Source organism: Cherax quadricarinatus, chromosome 23, assembly GCF_038502225.1.
Source record: "Cherax quadricarinatus isolate ZL_2023a chromosome 23, ASM3850222v1, whole genome shotgun sequence".
In the NCBI taxonomy this organism is placed as follows: domain Eukaryota; kingdom Metazoa; phylum Arthropoda; class Malacostraca; order Decapoda; family Parastacidae; genus Cherax; species Cherax quadricarinatus.
The window spans coordinates 7,117,356-7,137,355 of NC_091314.1; the positions used below are offsets into that span (position 1 = coordinate 7,117,356).

Here is a 20,000-nt window from a genome sequence, read left to right on the forward strand (position 1 = left end):
TTCTCATCAACTTCACGTCATCTGCAAACAGGGACACCTCAGAGTCTATTCCTTCCGTCATGTCGTTCACAAATACCAGAAACAGCACTGGTCCTAGGACTGACCCCTGCGGGACCCCGCTGGTCACAGGTGCCCACTTTGACACCTCGCCACGTACCATGACTCGCTGCTGTCTTCCTGACAAGTATTCCCTGATCCATTGTAGTGCCTTCCCTGTTATCCCTGCCTGGTCCTCCAGTTTTTGCACCAATCTCTTGTGTGGAACTGTGTCAAACGCCTTCTTGCAGTCCAAGAAAATGCAATCCACCCACCCCTCTCTCTCTTGTCTTACTGCTGTCACCATGTCATAGAACTCCAGTAGGTTTGTGACACAGGATTTCCCGTCCCTGAAACCATGTTGGCTGCTGTTGATGAGATCGTTCCTTTCTAGGTGTTCCACCACTCTTCTCCTGATAATCTTCTCCATGATTTTGCATACTATACATGTCAGTGACACTGGTCTGTAGTTTAATGCTTCATGTCTGTCTCCTTTTTTAAAGATTGCCTTGGCCTCCTGCTGTTCTGTGGTGGGTTATACATCACTGCTATTACCACCTTGGGACCTCCAGAGTGAAGTGTTCCCGCTATGTAATCACTTTCTTCTCCGCTGTCTCCTCTCTCCAGCTCATCAAAATTCCAGCGATTTTTGATCAGCAACGCCACTCCTCCACCCCCCCCTGTTCCCTCTGTCTTTCCTCAGGATTTGGTATCCCGTTGGAAAGATGGCATCTGTTATCATACCTGTAAGCTTGGTTTCTCTGAGAGCTATGATGTCCGGTGATGCTTCTTTGACTCTTTCATGCCACTCCTCCCACTTATTTGTTATTCCATCAGCGTTTGTGTACCATACGTTCAGTTTCCTTTCCAACACTGTGGTTTGGGGGGCCTGTGAGGGTGGGAGACCTGGTGGCATACTGTGGGATTCTATAGCTCGGTGTTGGGTGGAGGCTGTGGGTATGGATTGTAGTGTGTGTTGGGATGGTGTGATAGGTTGTATGGTTCTGAGAATAGTTGTGTGTGTGCTTGCCCTTGCTGTTCTGTTCTGCTCTGACTGACCTCTGCTGGTTCCATCCTTGTCTCTTTTCCTAGCTCCTTTCGCTTTTTTGTCCTCTCCCTCAGCTGCTGTCGTTCTGATTTTGTTCTGTCTCTGTCTAGGAACACCCTCTTGTACTCTTCCGAGTATTTCAATCGTGGTTTCTCTTGGAGGATCCTGTTCCGCACTGTTTCCGTCCTGAGAATCAGCTTGATTGGTCGGTTTCTCCCCTTCGAGTATCCCCCTATTCTCTGAAAATTTACAATCTCGTGTGTGTGTGTGTGTGTTTGTGTGTGTGTGTGTGTGTGTGTGTGTGTGTGTGTGTGTGTGTGTGTGTGTGTGTGTGTGTGTGTGTGTGTGTGTGTGTGTGTGTGTTTGTACTCACCTAATTGTGGTTGCAGGGGTCGAGACTCAGCTCCTGGCCCCGCCTCTTCACTGATCGCTACTGGATCCTCTCTCTCTCTGCTTCCTGAGCTTTGTCATACCTCTTCTTAAAACTATGTATGTGTGTGTGTGTGTGTGTGTGTGTGTGTGTGTGTGTGTGTGTGTGTGTGTGTGTGTGTGTGTTTGTGTGTGTGTGTGTGTGTGTGTGTTTGTTTGTGTGTGTGTGTGTGTGTGTGTGTGTGTGTGTGTGTGTGTGTGTGTGTTTGTGTGTGTGTGTGTGTGTGTGTGTGTTTGTGTGTGTGTGTGTGTGTGTGTGTGTGTGTGTGTGTGTGTGTGTGTGTGTTTGTGTGTGTGTGTGTGTGTGTGTGTGTGTGTGTGTGTGTGTGTGTGTGTGTGTGTACTCATCTATTTGTACTCACCTATTTGTGGTTGCAGGGGTCGATTCACAGCTCCTGGCCCCGCCTCTCCGCTGATCGCCACTAGGTCCTCTCTCTCCCTGCCCCATGAGCTCCATCATACCTCGCCTTAAAACTATGTATGGTTCCCGCCTCCACTACGTCACTTTCTAGGCTATTCCACGGCCTGACTACTCTATGACTGAAGAAATACTTCCTAACATCCCTTTGATTCATCTGAGTCTTCAACTTCCAATTGTGACCTCTTGTGTCTGTGTCCCCTCTCTGGAACATCCCGTCTTTGTCCACCTTGTCTATTCCGCGCAGTATTTTATATGTCGTTATCATGTCTCCCCTGACCCTCCTGTCCTCCAGTGTCGTCAGGCCGATTTCCCTCAACCTTTCTTCGTAGGACAATCCACGTAGCTCTGGGACTAGTCTTGTTGCAAACCTTTGCACTTTCTCTAATTTCTAGGTGTTGATTCCAAACTGGTGCTGCATACTCCAGTATGGGCCTGACGTAAATGGTATACAGAGTCTTAAACGAATCCTTACTGAGGTATCGGAACGCTATCCGTAGGTTTGCCAGGCGCCCGTATGCTGCAGCAGTTATCTGATTGATGTGCGCCTCAGGAGATATGCTCGGTGTTATACTCACCCCCAGATCTTTTTCCTTGCAGTCTTTGGCCATCTAAACTATATTGTGTCTGCGGTCTTCTTTGCCCTTCCCCAATCTTCATGACTTTGCATTTGGCAGGGTTAAATTCAAAGAGCCAGTTGCTGGACCAGGCTTGTAGCCTGTCCAGGTCTCTTTGTAGTCCTGCCTGATCCTCATCCGATTTGATTCTTCTCATTAACTTCGCATCATCTGCAAACAAGGACACTTCTGAGTCTATCCCTTCCGTTATGTCGTTCGCATATACCAAGAACAGCACAGGTCCTAGGACTGATCCCTGTGGAACCCCGCTTGTCACAGGCGCCCACTCTGACACCTCGTCGCGTACCATGACTCGTTGTTGCCTCCCTGTCAGGTATTCTCTGATCCATTGCAGTGCCTTTCCTGTTATGTGTGCCTGATCCTCTAGCTTTTGCAGTAACCTCTTGTGAGGAACTGTGTCGAAGGCCTTCTTGCAGTCCAAAAATATGCAGTCGATCCACCCCTCTCTCTCTTGTCTTACTTCTGTCACCTTATCATAAAACTCTAGTAGGTTTGTGACACAGGATTTTCCTTCCCTGAAACCGTGCTGGTTGTCAATTATACACTTGTTTCTTTCCAGGTGCCCCACCAGTCTCCTCCTGATGATCTTCTCCATGACCTTGCATACTATACACGTTAGTGATACAGGTCTGTAGTTTAGTGCCTCATGTCTGTCTCCCTTTTTAAAAATTGGGACTACATTTGCCATTTTCCATACCTCAGGGAGTTGCCCAGTTTCAAATGATGTGTTGAAGATCTTTGTTAATGGCTCACACAATATCTCTGCTCCCTCTTTAAGGACCCATGGAGAGATGTTGTCTGGTCCCACCGCCTTTGAGGTGTCAAGTTCGCATAGCAGCTTCTTCACCTCCTCCTTGGTTATATGTACCTCATCCAGCACTTGCTGGTGTGCCCCCCTGTTCTGATTTCCTGGAGTCCTACTGGTTTCCACTGTAAATACCTCTTTAAATTTTGTGTTGAGCTCCTGACATACCTCTTGGTCGTTTCTTGTGAATTCCCAATCACCCTTCCTCAGTCTGATTACCTGGTCCTTGACTGTTGTTTTCCTCCTTATGTGTCTGTACAACAGCTTCGGGTCAGTCTTTACTTTTGATGCTATGTCATTTTCATATTGTCTCTGAGCCTCCCTTCTTATCTGTGCATATTCGTTTCTGGCTCTTCGGCTGATTTCTTTATTTTCCTGAGTTCTCTGTCTTCTGTACCTTTTCCATTCTCTAGTACACCTAGTTTTTGCCTCCCTACACCTTTGGGTGAACCAAGGACTTGTTCTGTTCTTCCCATTATTTCTGTTTCCCTTGGGAACAAACCTCTCCTCTGCCTCCTTGCATTTTGTTGCTTCATAGTCCATCATTTCTTGTACTGGTTTTCCTGTCAGTTCCCTCTCCCATTCAATGTCTTGAAGGAAGTTCCTCATGCCTGAGTAGTTCCCCCTTTTGTAGTTCGGTTTTTCCCAGCCTATTCCTGCTACTCTCTCCACTTGGAGCTCAACTATGTAGTCGAAGCACAGAACCCCATGCTCACTAGCTCCCAGGGGCCTTTCATACATGATATCCTCGATGTCCGAACTACTCAAGGTGAATACAAGGTCCAGTCTTGCTGGTTCATCCTCTCCTCTCTCTCTGGTAGTGTCTCTAACATGTTGATGCATGAGGTTTCCCAGTACCACATCCATCATCTTGGCTCTCCATGTTTCGGGACCCCCATGGGGCTCCAGGTTTTCCCAGTCAATCTCCTTGTGATTGAAATCACCCATAACTAGTAACTTTGCTCCCCCATGTGTGCTCTCCTGGCCACCTCGGCTAGTGTGTCGACCATTGCTCTGTTGCTCTCATCGTATTCTTCTCTTGGCCTCCTGCAGTTCTGTGGTGGGTTGTACATTACTGCAATTATTACCATATGTCCCTCAGACTGGATTGTTCCTACTAGTAGTCCCTTTCGCCCGTGCCATCCATTCCTTCCATTTTCTCAACCCCCCACTGGTTTTTAATGAGCAGTGCAACTCCTCCTCCCCCTCTCCTCCCTCTGTCTTTCCTGAGGATTTGATATCCGGGTGGAAAGATTGAATCTGCTATTATTCTGGTGAGTTTTGTTTCTGTGAGTGCTATTATGTCTGGGGATGTCTCCTTGATTCTTTCGTGCCACTCCTCATACTTATTTGTTATTCCATCTGCATTTGTATACCACACCTTCAACTTCTTTTCTAAGATTGTGGTCTGGGAGGTGTATTGGGGTTGGGGAAGTGGGAGAACTGATAAGGAACTATGGGTGGTTGCTGTGGGGGTGGAGTTTGTAATGCAGTGGGTGGGGGCATTGGATGTGGCATGGGTGTTTTGGTTTAGAGTGTTTGGTTGCACTGAGGTTGACCTGGTTGAGAGGCTTCTATAGGAAGTTGTGAGGGAGGCTGTATTTGATTTTCTTCCTGTGTCTAGGATCTCCTGTCTGTCTTCTCCATCCCCTCTCTTTCCTCTTTTCACCTTTGTACCATCTCTCTCAGTTTCTGCCTTTCTTCTTGTGTTCTGTTGCGGTCGAGATACACCTTCCTGTATTCCGGCATGTCCTTAATCGTGGTTTTTCCTGCAGGATCCTGTTCCGAGTCGATTCTGCCTTGAAGGTCACTTTCACTGGCCGGGTTCTTTTTTTACTAACCCCCTATTCTCCGAAAATTTTCCAGCTGGGTCACGTCATCTTCTCCTATTGCTTTTATGATGCTTTCAATTGCTTTTTTCCCCTTGTTTTCTTGCTTCATATGTTTCCCCTTCAACTTCCTGGAGCCCATACACAAAGACTGACCTCACCCTTTCATTCTCCCACTGCATATCCTTGTGTATCCCCTCATTCAATTTGATTTCCTCCATTGCAGCTTTCCTTTCTTCAGTTTCACTAGCTAATGTACTTGGGCTCAGTGGCCTGTCATTTTCCCTTCTCGGCTTTCCCTGGGCTCTGCTGTGGTCTGTTAGGGCCTCCATATATAGCTTAGCTCTTTCATTTACTACAGTCTCCTCTGATAGAGCTTCTACATGCAGTTTTGCTCCTTCTTTCCCTACAGTCCCCTTATTTGTGACTGAGGTAGCAGTCTCTGATGTCAATCCCAAAATGTTCTTTAGTTCTTTAGGCTGTTTCAGATTTTTCAGTTCCTCTTCTAAACTCTGTATCCTAGCATCTGCTGCTTTGACTTACACCTCCCACTTCCTGCTTTCCATATCTATCCTCTCTTCCATTCTCATGCTAAGTTCTTCTAGTTTCTTTTCCCATTCATGTTCCCGTTTTATGAGCTCTGCTGCCCAATCTTCCTTTGCAGCTTCCTCCTCCTGTCACTTGGTTTTTCTTCCTGCTCTCTAGCAACCCATTTTTGTTTTATCCTGATTGCCTCAGAGTGGGAAACCTATGTAATTCTGTGTGTTAGGTTAGTAGTGTGTATGTCAGAGTGTGGGGGGGGAAGGTAGAGGAGGAACTGTGGCTATGTGGGGAAGGAGTGGCGAGGGGGATTTAGGGGGGAATATGGGGAGTGGGAAGGAGGGAGAAGCAAGTGGGTGAGTGGGAGAGGGAGAAGGGGAAGGAGGGAGAAGCAAGTGGGTGAGTGGGAGAGGGAGAAGGGGAAGGAGGGGAGAGGTGGGGAAGGGGAGGGTGAAAGAGGGAGGGGTGGGATCAGGGGAAGGAGTGAGATGTCGGTGGGGAGGGGGAAGTGTATGTGTGAGTCTGGATATGTGTGTGTGTGTGTGTGTGTATGTGTGTGTGTGTGTATGTGTGTACTCACCTAGTTGAGGTTGCAGGGGTCGAGTCCGAGCTCCTGGCCCCGAGTCCGAGCTCCTGGCCCCTGTGTGTGTGTATGTGTGTGTGTGTGTGTGTGTGTGTGTGTGTGTGTGTGTGTGTGTGTGTGTGTGTGTGTGTGTGTGTGTGTGTGTGTGTGTGTGTGTTTGTGTGTACTCACCTAATACACCTAATTGTGTTTGCAGGGGTCGAAACTCAGCTCCTGGTCCCGCCTCTTCACTGATCGCTACTAGGTCATCCCCCTCTCTGCTTCCTGAGCTTTGTCATACCTCTTCTTAAAACTATGCATGGTTCCTGCCTCCACTACTTCACTTGCTAGGCTATTCCACTTCCTGACGACTCTATGACTGAAGAAATACTTCCTAACGTCCCTGTGACTCGTCTGAGTCTTCAGCTTCCAGTTGTGACCCCTTGTTTCTGTGTCCCCTCTCTGGAACATCCTATCTCTGTCCACCTTGTCTATTCCCCGCAATATCTTGTATGTCGTTATCATGTCTCCCCTTTATTGTTATGAGTTACATCCAGATAAATGCAATTTTCCACATTTAATTTGCCCGTTGTTTTTCTCCGGTTCGAAGGACCAACGGGCAAATTAATTGTGGAAAATTGCATTTATCTGGATGCAACTCATAATGTACATACCAGTAAATGATAACAAAGATAATTATTATTTATCAAAGTTACATAGACAAGTAGGAATTTGGGACACCTAGGTCGCAAAAATGTCCCCCTTCGATACCTACAACTGTCTTATCCACAAGTTGCTCTAGACCTATTAATTACAAATGAAATGTACATACACACCAGGAATTCTGGTAAATATAAAAATTGTTGGACTGTATATTAAAATTAATGATACTTATACACACTTATATAACAGAAGGAGAATAAATCTTAATATTACTCACCAATTTGACTGGAGATTAATGTATATCTTACTTGAAAACCTTTCTAACTAAATTTATGATGATAATACTGGCCAAAATTACAACACAATTTAGATAGCTTATCTGAGTTTCCTGGAGCTGTCTTGTCCAGTCGTCTGATATCTCAAGTTATGCAGGAATGCACAACCAACAATTTCGTCTCCTATTTGAGAGGTGTCAGCCCAATTTAACCTCTAGAGCACGAAAATTCTTCCGATTATTCACTAACGTTTGTGTTGACTAGTTCAAACATGACGAGTCTCGTCTGCGCAGGCGCAGAATTTCCAATTTTTTATAACATGAATTTTATTAAATACAATGTATTGCATTAATTTACATAAAAAATACACTCTATTTTTTTCTGGAAAATACATTATTTTCCACACTTGTCCTTGTATTTCATTACCTCAGAGTTCACAATTGTGGTCTCAATTTCAGTTCACCGCGACCCTCAGTACACCATGGATGTTATAGTGCCTACCCTCAACGCCTTGCCCCTCACATCAGGGGCACAGAAGCAGCAGGAGGAAGCAGAGAGCAGTACCCAGGCAGCAGGAGACTTGCACCAAGGCTTCCTGGTTCATACCCCTGGCTGCATTATACCAGACTTTGATCCATTCCATCACACCATCACCAGATTCATATCCAACCCCATTATGGTGGGTGACAATTGTCCCTCTCTTGATACACGAGTTTCCCTTCTCTCTTGATACAAGTACCCGTTTTCTCTTATTGTGGATAGTTTCTGTTTTCTGTTATAAAATATTTCGGGTAACTAATTTCTTAAGGGTAGTTGCATTTTCTGTTGTACATACAATACAATTTTTATTTCTTTGGAAGTTTATATTGAGATTCTGTAGTTACAATAATGAGTTGCCTGATGAATCAACATATTTGTGTTTGTTAACCATTTCTGATTATTTAGTCGACTGGTGTGGGTCGCATCCTGGGACACTGACCTAATTTGTCCGAAATGCGGAGCATAACAAGGGACTTTCTATAAAGTAGTAGTAAAGGACCCCAATGGAAATAAGTCACTCTGTCTGACTTTTTTGTGTTATCCCAGGTTCTCTACACATATGCTGCTATGTATGATAATTCTATGTAACTGTATTTGTGTATACCTGAATAAACTTACTTACTTACTTACTTAGTTATTGTTGTCAGCTATGACTGTAAACCTTGTACATGTACTTGTAGTAAATAAAGATCACTAACTTACTCTCCAACACTTGTATATTGAATGATAGTTCCCCCTCTATGTTCATGCATGTATCCATTTTCTTTAAAGTCGAATAATTGGGTTTTCTGTGATAAGCATCAGGAGATACTGGTTTAATTAGTGCATCAGCGTAAGATAAGATAAGATAAGATTTCGTTCGGATTTTTAACCCCGGAGGGTTAGCCACCCAGGATAACCCAAGAAAGTCAGTGCGTCATCGAGGACTGTCTAACTTATTTCCATTGGGGTCCTTAATCTTGTCCCCCAGGATGCCACCCACACCAGTCGACTAACACCCAGGTACCTATTTGCTGCTAGGTGAACAGGACAACAGGTGTAAGGAAACGTGTCGAAATGTTTCCACCCGCCGGGAATCGAACCCGGGCCCTCCGTGTGTGAAGCGGGAGCTTTAGCCACCAGGCTTAATTTTTTACAGCAATATATGTAATAAGCTGTTTTAAATTTTAATGTTATAATCATGGCTGACTTCTACTGTATCCTACAGCTGGGCTTTATAATAATAATAATAATAATAATAATAATAATAATAATAATAATAATAATAATAATAATAATAATAATAATAATAATAATAATAATAATAACATCTTTAATTTCTACAAGTACATGTACAAGGTATACAGTCCTAGCTGACATCAGTGACATACTACTACACAGAAAGCCGCTTGTTATGCAAAGCGTTTCGGGAAAATTAGCTCAATTTTTGTCTCCAGGATGCGACCCACACCAGTCGATTAACTCCCAGGTACCCATTTTACTGATGGGTGAACATGAACTACAGGTGCAAGGAAACATGCCCAATGTTTCCATCCTTTGCCGGGAATTGAACCAAGGACACCGTGTGTCCGTGGTTCATTGGAAATAAGTCAGGTCGTCCGACTTTTTTTTAAGTTATTCTACTTAACTGACACATATGTTACTGTGTATGATAATTGTAGTCACCTAGGTTCATGTAACTGTACTTATGTGTGTCTGAATAAACTGACCTATCACAGCTGACCTGTAAGGGCCCTCCAGCACTGACCTCAACCCAGGGAACCACCTTGTACTACCACCAGGAGGTCTTTAAACACAACCTCCACCACTACCTCAGTGTCTACCAGGAGAAGCTCTACTCCACCGACACTACAACCGCATTCAACATATCATACCCAACCAACGACACCAGTTACTCTGGTCTGCCAACTGCCACCGCGCCTGTCACCACGGTCTACAGAGAGGACACAGATGTCTACTTCGACCTGACGAGTAACAGCAGCTCGGAGGAGAGGTCACCTCCTTCTCCTTCTCCTCCTAGTGAGGTACGCTGCTGTTACAGAGGTATATACCGTGTGGAGCAGCAGCCTCACCTGTACACTACCGCTGCTGACAGCCGCTGGAGGTGAGTTCCTCGCACTCAAGCCTCGCTTACAGCAGCACGCACACTTAATATAATGACTTCGACAACGTGTCCTTCTATCGAAAGTTTCACTGGTGATCAACGCGGTTGTTGGAGTGTGGTTGTGAGTGTGGCTGTGAGCCTCGCTTACAGCAGCACGCACACTTAATATAATGACTTCTACAACGTGTAGCTGTGAGTGTGGCTGTGAGTGTAGCTGTGAATGTAGCTGTGAGTGTGGCTGTGAGTGTGGCTGTGAGTGTGGCTGACATCCTACCAGAGGTTAAAAATACACTAACAGCCAAAGAAAATCTTCTATTGTTATTATTAATAAAAGGTCTATGTTTTTGTATTCAATTCTTACATAAATGAATTTATCATAGATAGAATAATAGTAATTAATAATAAAAATGAAAATAAAGCTTTATCCCAACACTACTTTATATCACAACAAAGGTGTTTCTGGTGAGGTGTTGTGGTGTAAGTCAGGTGTTGGATGTACCTGGTGAGGTATTGTGGTGTGTCAGGTGTTTGGTGTATTCAAATTCAAATTCAAATTCAAAGTTTATTCTCTATAAGGATTACAATGCTGAGTTTACAGAATTTGGTTGTTGTGTGGTTTACATGTAGTAAAATAATAATTACAGAGTGTACCACTAGAACGCCTAGCATGGCTAGGCATTTCGGGCAGACTTAGTTTTATTCTTAATTTTAAAATATTACAAATTATGAGGTAAGTTGGTATTATGGCTAAGTGACTAAATACTAGTTTGTGAGTTTAGCAATGTGAATGCTTTTGTTTTGGCACAATACATAGTTTCAGTATTGGAGTATCACAGGATTCATTATTTTAAGATTGAGATTAATATTTCTGTTTATGGTCAAATGGGTGAATGAGTGTAAGTGTGAACCACCAGGTGGTATTCGTGAAGTTAGTTGACAGGGTGTATCAGGGAGATAAGATGTTTTCTAATGATAATTTTGAAGGTGATGAATCTGTCTGCAGTTCTAGAGTTCTCAGGTAGGGTATTCCAGATTTTAGGGCCTTTGACATACATTGAATTTTTGTAAAGGTTTAGTCGGACACGGGGAATGTCATAGAGATGTTTGTGTCTGGTGTTGTGCCTGTGGGTTCTGTCACAACTATCAAGAAAGCGTTTTAGGTCAAGGTTGATATTGGAGTTTAAGGTCCTGTAGATGTAGATTGCACAGTAGTAAGTGTGGATGTACTGAACAGGGAGTAAGTTTAGATCTATGAAGAGTGGGGGGGGGGATGTTGCCAGGGATGGGATTTAGTGAGTATTCTTACTGCAGCTTTTTGTTGGGTTATTATTGGCTTTAGGTGTGTTGCTGCAGTTGATCCCCAAGCACAAATAGCATAGGTGAGGTATGGATAAATAAGTGAGTGGTATAGTGTGAGAAGGGCATTTTGCGGCACGTAGTATCGTATCTTGGAGAGGATCCCAACCGTTTTGGATACTTTTTTGGTTATGTGTTGGATATGGGTGCTGAAATTCAGGTTGTTGTCAAGGTATAGGCTGAGGTGCGGTGTGAATACCTGTGCTTGTTTCTGCAGGTACAGCAGCTGGTGTCGACCTCTGCAGGGGGCGCAGACGACGGTGCAGGAGGAGGGGATTCTTGTCTACTGCAACATGAGCAGCATCGTCGTCTACAAGAACGTCCACTACTTCATCCAGCGAGACAAGCTGCTAGCACCACCGGCGTCCGCCGCATTTAACTTCTCCATAGAAGGATATGTGAGTAATCCAAACACCACCAGTGACAACGACAGCACCGCGGAGAGTGAGGAGATCCCTGAGCCTGCAGACCATCCGGAGAGGAACGAGGCTGAGAAACTCAGCGTGATCATCTTCGGCACAGACTCTGCCTCGCGTCTCAACATGCGCCGCCACCTGCCCAAGACATATCGTTTCCTGACGGAGGAGCTAGGAGCTGTGGACCTGGCTGGCTTCAACAAGGTGGGAGACAATACCTTCCCTAATCTGATCCCGTTACTAAGCGGCCTCAACACCCACGAGTTGGCTAACCACTCCTGCGTGCCCAAAAAAGAGAAATACGACAACTGTCACTGGATCTGGAAGGACTTCAAAAGGAATGGATACGTCACTGCTTATGTGGAGGTGAGTAGAAGGATTCTGAGTAGTGTACATTTGTAATTATTATGAGTTGTTTAGATTTGTAATTATCATGTGTGTGTATTTTTTTTCGAAAGAATCTGTCACAAGTTTCTTTCTCTTATGTGTGGATTATCTGTGTATCGTTCCAGTTAGGGTAGTGTGCCTGTTTGTCCTTCATACGATATCCTTGCGTGACCTTCCACCGTTAATCCTGCTTTATCCTTGCGTGACCTTCCGCCGTTAACCCTACGATATCCTTGCAGGACTCGCCGTGGATGGGAATATTCAACTACCTTCACAACGGCTTCGTGAAGCAGCCGACAGACTTCTACGGGAGAGCTTTCTTTATGGCCTCGGAGAAGGAGATCGGCACTGCCAAACACGGCAACTCTAACGTGTGCCAGGGCGACAAGCTCAGCATTGAGGTGAGGGCAAGACAGGTGTTAAGCAGGTGTCAGGAGGCAGGAGTTTAGTGAGTGCTCAGGAGACAGGTGTTTAGTGAGTATTCAGGACACATGTAAAAAGTGCTCTTCAACAAGTGTTAGGGCTGCCAAATAAGGCGACACTAACCCCACTCTCGCCTGCTACTAACCCTGCTTCCCACTATACGCTTACTCATTCTTCATCTTGTCTTCAGGTGATCCAGGACTATTCTATCGAGGTGGCCCGCACCTTCCTTGACACTCCTACCTTCGGCTTGTATTGGTCGGCAAGCATCAGCCACGACTACATCAACATGTTGCGACACGCTGATTTGCCGCACCTGCGCTACCTGCGGCAGCTGCAGGAGCTGGGGGCTCTCAATCACACGGCTCTCTTCTTCGTCAGCGACCACGGCATGAGGTGGGGAAGCATCCGATCTACCTACGTTGGAATGCTGGAGGAGAGACTACCTTACGTCCTTCTTTACCTCCCACCATGGTTCAGGAACAGGTGAGTTGAAGGAAGTGTTGGAGGTGCGTTGGAGAATGTGATGGGAGTGCGTTGGAGGGATGATGTTAGGGGATGAGAAGTGTTAATTTATACCGGGAAGTGGATGTATAAAGCACATGTCAACATCTGCCTGTCTTCATTACTTAGACTTTTCGCCATCCAGTGGAATTTTTTTTCTGTGCGATGGAGAGAATATATACTGGAGGAGGTGGAAAGAATGGAGAGGTGATTTTTGAGGCTCTTTACAACTACTGCAATAATTACTCCAGATTTTACTACTACTGCTATAGTTTACTACTACTCATCCTATTATTGCTCCTGCTACTACTACTGCGACTACTAGTACTACTACTACTGTTACTACTACTACTACTACTACTGCTACTACTGTTTCTACTACTACTACTGCTACTACTACTAGTACTCCTACTACTACTATTACTGCTACTGCTACTACTATTACTACTACTACTACTATTATTATTACTACTACTACTACTACTACTACTACTAATAATAATAATAATAATAATAATAATTATAATACTACTACTTCTACTAATAATAATAATATTAATAATAATAATAATAACTCAGACTTGATAGGTTTTCAATCTCTTGCTCTTTGAAAAGTCTAGAAAGTGTTGGAGAGTGTTGTGGCGTGTTGAGAAGTGTTGTAAGACTGTGTTGAAGGGTGTTGTGGGTGTTGAGAAGTGTTGTAAGACTGTGTTGGAGAGTGTTGTGGCGTGTTGAGAAGTGTTGTAAGACTGTGTTGAAGAGTGTTGTGGGTGTTGAGAAGTGTTGTAAGACTGTGTTGGAGAGTGTTGTGGCGTGTTGAGAAGTGTTGTAAGACTGTGTTGAAGAGTGTTGTGGGTGTTGAGAAGTGTTGTAAGACTGTGTTGAAGGGTGTTGTGGGTGTTGAGAAGTGTTGTAAGACTGTGTTGGAGAGTGTTGTGGCGTGTTGAGAAGTGTTGTAAGACTGTGTTGAAGAGTGTTGTGGGTGTTGAGAAGTGTTGTAAGACTGTGTTGGAGAGTGTTGTGGCGTGTTGAGAAGTGTTGTAAGACTGTGTTGAAGAGTGTTGTGGCGTGTTGAGAAGTGTTGTAAGACTGTGTTGAAGAGTGTTGTGGGTGTTGAGAAGTGTTGTAAGACTGTGTTGGAGAGTGTTGTGGGTGTTGAGAAGTGTTGTAAGACTGTGTTGGAGAGTGTTGTGGCGTGTTGAGAAGTGTTGTAAGACTGTGTTGAAGAGTGTTGTGGGTGTTGAGAAGTGTTGTAAGACTGTGTTGGAGAGTGTTGTGGCGTGTTGAGAAGTGTTGTAAGACTGTGTTGAAGAGTGTTGTGGCGTGTTGAGAAGTGTTGTAAGACTGTGTTGAAGAGTGTTGTGGGTGTTGAGAAGTGTTGTAAGACTGTGTTGGAGAGTGTTGTGGGTGTTGAGAAGTGTTGTAAGACTGTGTTGGAGAGTGTTGTGGGTGTTGAGAAGTGTTGTAAGACTGTGTTGAAGAGTGTTGTGGGTGTTGAGAAGTGTTGTAAGACTGCGTTGAAGAGTGTTGTGGGTGTTGAGAAGTGTTGTAACACTGTGTTGAAGAGTGTTGTGGGTGTTGAGAAGTGTTGTAAGACTGTGTTGGAGAGTGTTGTGAGTGTTGAGAAGTGTTGTAACACTGTGTTGAAGAGTGTTGTGGGTGTTGAGAAGTGTTGTAAGACTGTGTTGGAGAGTGTTGTGGGTGTTGAGAAGTGTTGTAAGACTGCGTTGAAGAGTGTTGTGGGTGTTGAGAAGTGTTGTAAGACTGTGTTGGAGAGTGTTGTGGGTGTTGAGAAGTGTTGTAAGACTGTGTTGAAGAGTGTTGTGGGTGTTGAGAAGTGTTGTAAGACTGTGTTGGAGAGTGTTGTGGGTGTTGAGAAGTGTTGTAAGACTGCGTTGAAGAGTGTTGTGGGTGTTGAGAAGTGTTGTAAGACTGCGTTGAAGAGTGTTGTGGGTGTTGAGAAGTGTTGTAACACTGTGTTGAAGAGTGTTGTGGGTGTTGAGAAGTGTTGTAACACTGTGTTGAAGAGTGTTGTGGGTGTTGAGAAGTGTTGTAAGACTGTGTGGGGGATGTTGGAAGGGACTCTGAGTAAGTCAAACAGTAGTACTGGAGTGCTGGGGAGTACTGGAGTGTGTTTGGGAATGTTAAGTAATGTCGTGGTGCATTTCGGAATGTTAGTGTTGCTGGGTATATTGGAGTGTGTTGCGGAGTGTTGGAATGATTCAGGGAAAACTGAAATGTGTTTGGAAATGTTGAAAGTGGTGGGAGGCTTACGTATTCCTGTCCAACAGTCAGTCTAGCAGAGTGATGACACTGGAACCTGAGCCCAGACACATGTACAATACTTAGACAACTTTGTACATAAATGGTACACAATACCGACAAGATGAAGGATTAAACACAAGTGTAACAGATGTCGGAATTGTGTACCATTTACGTACAACTTGTCAGACATTGCAACATCTTGGAATCTTGGTACAGAGGACATCTACACGATCTTCTTTCTTACTTCTGGTCCATTCCTCTGGTATGACCTGCTTATACTGGGGAGTCCCGCCTACCTGTGACAATGTCTGCGTCTGCTGCACGTCCAAGTTCCATGACTGTGCTTCAGTTCCTTCAACACTACGGTGCTGCTCACCAACTCCAAGACTGAGGGACTGATTACCTCATCTTCTATACAGAATTCTTCATATTATGTCCTTGTATTGTACTGATAAAGCCACTAGACATATTTATTCCAGTCTTCGTATTGAACTAAAAATCCACTGGTTGGTGAAACTTCTTCAAACGCACACATACAGGTGGCGCTGCAAGCGTTTAATCTCTCATCTCTGTATTGTGGGCTAATATTGCAATGAAAAGAGTAGGATCTGAGAAGGACTTGCCTCCTTCGTAAGAGAAGGACTACGTCAGTCTACCTCTGCTCTTACTCTGACTCCAGCTCCTTCTCTTCCACAGGTACCAGGAAGCCTTCAGGAACTTGCAGGTCAACAAAAGACGACTCACAGCCAACTTCGATCTGTATCAAACTCTCCGTGATCTGGCTTACGGCCGCTTCGCTGACCTCACTTACGTGACTTCCCGCCCTACCACGGGGGTCAGGGGGATTAGCATATTCCAGGTCAGCGCTGACGTAAGGGGTCACTTCAGAGTCAGAGGGGAATATGAAGATGTGTGGGAGGAGAGGGTGAGGGAGGGGAAAGAGGGATTGGGGAGGGGAAGGAGGGAGTGAGGGATGGCAAGGAGAGGGGTGTAAGGGATGGTCACTTTCCTCACGTCTTTCAAACTTGCCCCGCAGGTTTCACTACGCTCTGCGTGTTAGTTTCCGTGCTAACACGTCGTTCGACTCACTGAACGAGGCAAGGCTCGAACCTTCAATAAGTCAGTCCTTAAACCAGAAGGCCAGAGCACTATCCACTGTACTTTGCTGGCCTAATAAGATTTACCCAACTAAGAACATTACTACTACACATTAGGAAGGTTAGCATGGGACACCACTGTAACTACAAATACAGCTTTTCACAGAGGAATCTCACATCAACATAGCTGTGGCAAGCCCTTCAAAGGTGTGGGTATAGAAATATACCTAGTTGTATGAATTGTTTTAGACCGGCGTGGTACAGTGGTTAGAGCACTGGTTTGCTAGTTTTACCACTGGCTTGCCAGGGGTTCGAACCCTCAGTTCACTGAGTTGTTGACAATCGTGTCATTTCAATTTCGCGAGTCATTAACTCGTACGAATTTAAATACTAAACCTGTCTATATCGCACGAACTTCGAGTTAGTGAAGTTAGCTGTCCTTCACAGATAGTGGGATACATGTTAGTTAGAAACAACTCACATTGTATAATGAAAATAAACGACAACACTGAGTCAACACAGACTCACATTTTGATGATAGAATTATGCCCATGTCAGCGCTACTAACTCAGCTCACACACTGAGGTCCGTGGTTCGATCCCCGATACGCATGGAAATATGAGGGGCGGGTTTCCTTAAGACACCTGCTGTCCTTGTTCACTTAGCAGTAAGTAGGTACATGGGTTTTAGCCGACTGGTGTGTGGGTCGCATCCTGGGGACAAACAACCTAAGTTACCCAAAATGCTCTGCATAACCAAGGAGCTTTCTGTATTATTATTATTATTATTATTATTATTATTATTATTATTATTATTATTATTATTATTATTATTATCATTATTATTATTATTATTATTATTATTATTATTATTATTATTATTATTATTATTATCATTATTATTATTATTATTATTATTATTATTATTATTATTATTATTATTATTATTATTATTATTATTATTATTATTATTATTATTATTATTATTATTATTATTATTATTATTATCATTATTATTATTATTATTATTATTATCATTATTATTATTATTATTATTATTATTATTATTATTATTATTATTATTATTATTATTATTATTATTATTATTATTATCATTATCATTATTATTATTATTATTATTATTATTATTATTATTATTATTATTATTATTATTATTATTATTATTATTATTATTATTATTATTATTATTATTATTATTATTATTATTATTATTATTATTATAATTATTATTATTAGTATTATTATTATTATCATTATTATTATTATTATTATTATTATTATTATTATTATTATTATTATTATCATTATTATTATTATTATTATTATTATTATTATTATTATTATTGTTATTATTATTATCATTATTATTATTATTATTATTATTATTATCATTATTATTATTATTATTATTATTATTATTATTATCATTATTATTATTATTATTATTATTATTATTATTATTATTATTATTATCATTATTATTATTATTATTATTATTATTATCATTATTATTATTATTATTATTATCATTATTATTATTATTATTATTATTATTATTATTATTATTATTATTATTATTATTATTATTATTATTATTATTATCATTATTATTATCATTTATTATTATTATTATTATTATTATTATTATTATTATTATTATTATTATTATTATTATTATTATTATTATTATCATTAAATATTATTATTATTATCATTAAATATTATTATTATTATTATTATTATTATTATTATTATTATTATTATTATTATTATTATTATTAATGTCAGGAGCCTGGTATACAGGGAAGGAAGCTTTCTAATATATACCACGTTATATATGGAGCCACGACCTTTTGTTCCAAGGAGGGTGAAGATGTGAGACTGTACAGTGCGCTGGCGCTTCGGAAGAGCTTGAAGAAGCGTAGCTGCCGTAATAAATCGCATGAAACGGCCGTCTCTGTTTAACATACTCATCTGTCAGCACGGCTGTGCACGCGGATATTCACTGACGCAGCGCGGGGTGCGACCCAGTGCGTCCAAGTGCGTGAATGCGTCGCTTCTAGAGAGCATTGACGTGAGCGCCTCACCACTCACTTCCTGAAGTCAAAACATGTTCTGAAGTGAGATAATGAGTCAGTGTAATGACTTCGTCACAATTATAAATTGTTTATTACGAAGGACGTCAAGTATAAACACTGACTTCACTTCTAAGTACTGGAGTATCCAGGAGGTGTCTGTGTGTACTTGACCACGTGTGTGACACTTACACATGTGCCTGTGTGTACTTGTACACGTGTGTGTGACACTTACACATGTGCCTGTGTGTACTTGTTCACGTGTATGTGACACTTACACATGTGCCTGTGTGTACTTGTTCACGTGTGTCTGACACTTACACATGTGCCTGTGTGTACTTGTTCACGTGTGTCTGACACTTACACATGTGCCTGTGTGTACTTGTTCACGTGTGTCTGACACTTACACATGTGCCTGTGTGTACTTGTTCACGTGTGTCTGACACTTACACATGTGCCTGTGTGTACTTGTTCACGTGTATGTGACACTTACACATGTGCCTGTGTGTACTTGTTCACGTGTGTCTGACACTTACACATGTGCCTGTGTGTACTTGTTCACGTGTGTGTGACACTTACACATGTGTCTGTGTGTACTTGTTCACGTGTGTCTGACACTTACACATGTGCCTGTATGTACTTGTTCACGTGTGTCTGACACTTACACATGTGCCTGTGTGTACTTGTTCACGTGTGTCTGACACTTACACATGTGCCTGTGTGTACTTGTTCACGTGTATGTGACACTTACACATGTGCCTGTGTGTACTTGTTCACGTGTGTCTGACACTTACACATGTGCCTGTGTGTACTTGTTCACGTGTGTCTGACACTTACACATGTGCCTGTGTGTACTTGTTCACGTGTGTCTGACACTTACACATGTGCCTGTGTGTACTTGTTCACGTGTGTCTGACACTTACACATGTGCCTGTGTGTACTTGTACACGTGTGTGTGACACTTACACATGTGTCTGTGTGTACTTGTTCACGTGTGTGTGTAACACCTCCTCACCGGTTAAGTTGAACAAACGTCTACTAGAGATATCTATCAGTCTTCCCGGATCACTACATACTTCACAGGGTTTGGCTGGTTAACTGGGGTTCAAAGCCTCTCAACTGCACTAGTGTCATCTGGACTACACGGAGCCTCGTTACCACCTGACAAAGATACTATAATCCCTAAATTAGGGATTATAGCAAACTGTCAGTATACATACTGTGAGATAAATACATTTCTCGATACATATATATATATATATATATATATATATATATATATATATATATATATATATATATATATATATATATATATATATATATATATATATATATATATATATATATATATATATGTCGTGCCGAATAAGCAGAACTTGCGATCTTGGCTTAAATAGCAACGCTCATATTGCCATATAGGAAAAGTGAAAATTTGTGTATGCAATAATTTCTCCAAAATCATTTTGAACCAAATGAAAAAAGCATATTTGATTGTGTTTGTTTAGTACTAAATTATTGTAGACGTATTTAAAATATATTTAGTTGTGTTAGGCTAAAATAAATTGCT

At 42.2% G+C, this 20,000-nt stretch overlaps 1 protein-coding gene across 1 annotated transcript in view; it reads left to right on the forward strand.

The window, feature by feature from the left end:
* LOC128685754 (uncharacterized) overlaps nucleotides 1-20,000 on the forward strand; it is a 28,463-nt gene that overhangs the window by 5,104 nt on the left and 3,359 nt on the right. Inside the window, exons 2-7 of the mRNA XM_070087816.1 lie at nucleotides 7,702-7,922; nucleotides 9,502-9,887; nucleotides 11,461-12,025; nucleotides 12,286-12,447; nucleotides 12,660-12,955; nucleotides 15,935-16,097. Of these exons, the coding sequence (XP_069943917.1) occupies nucleotides 7,702-7,922; nucleotides 9,502-9,887; nucleotides 11,461-12,025; nucleotides 12,286-12,447; nucleotides 12,660-12,955; nucleotides 15,935-16,097 (1,793 nt within the window). The remainder of the gene's footprint in view (nucleotides 1-7,701; nucleotides 7,923-9,501; nucleotides 9,888-11,460; nucleotides 12,026-12,285; nucleotides 12,448-12,659; nucleotides 12,956-15,934; nucleotides 16,098-20,000) is intronic.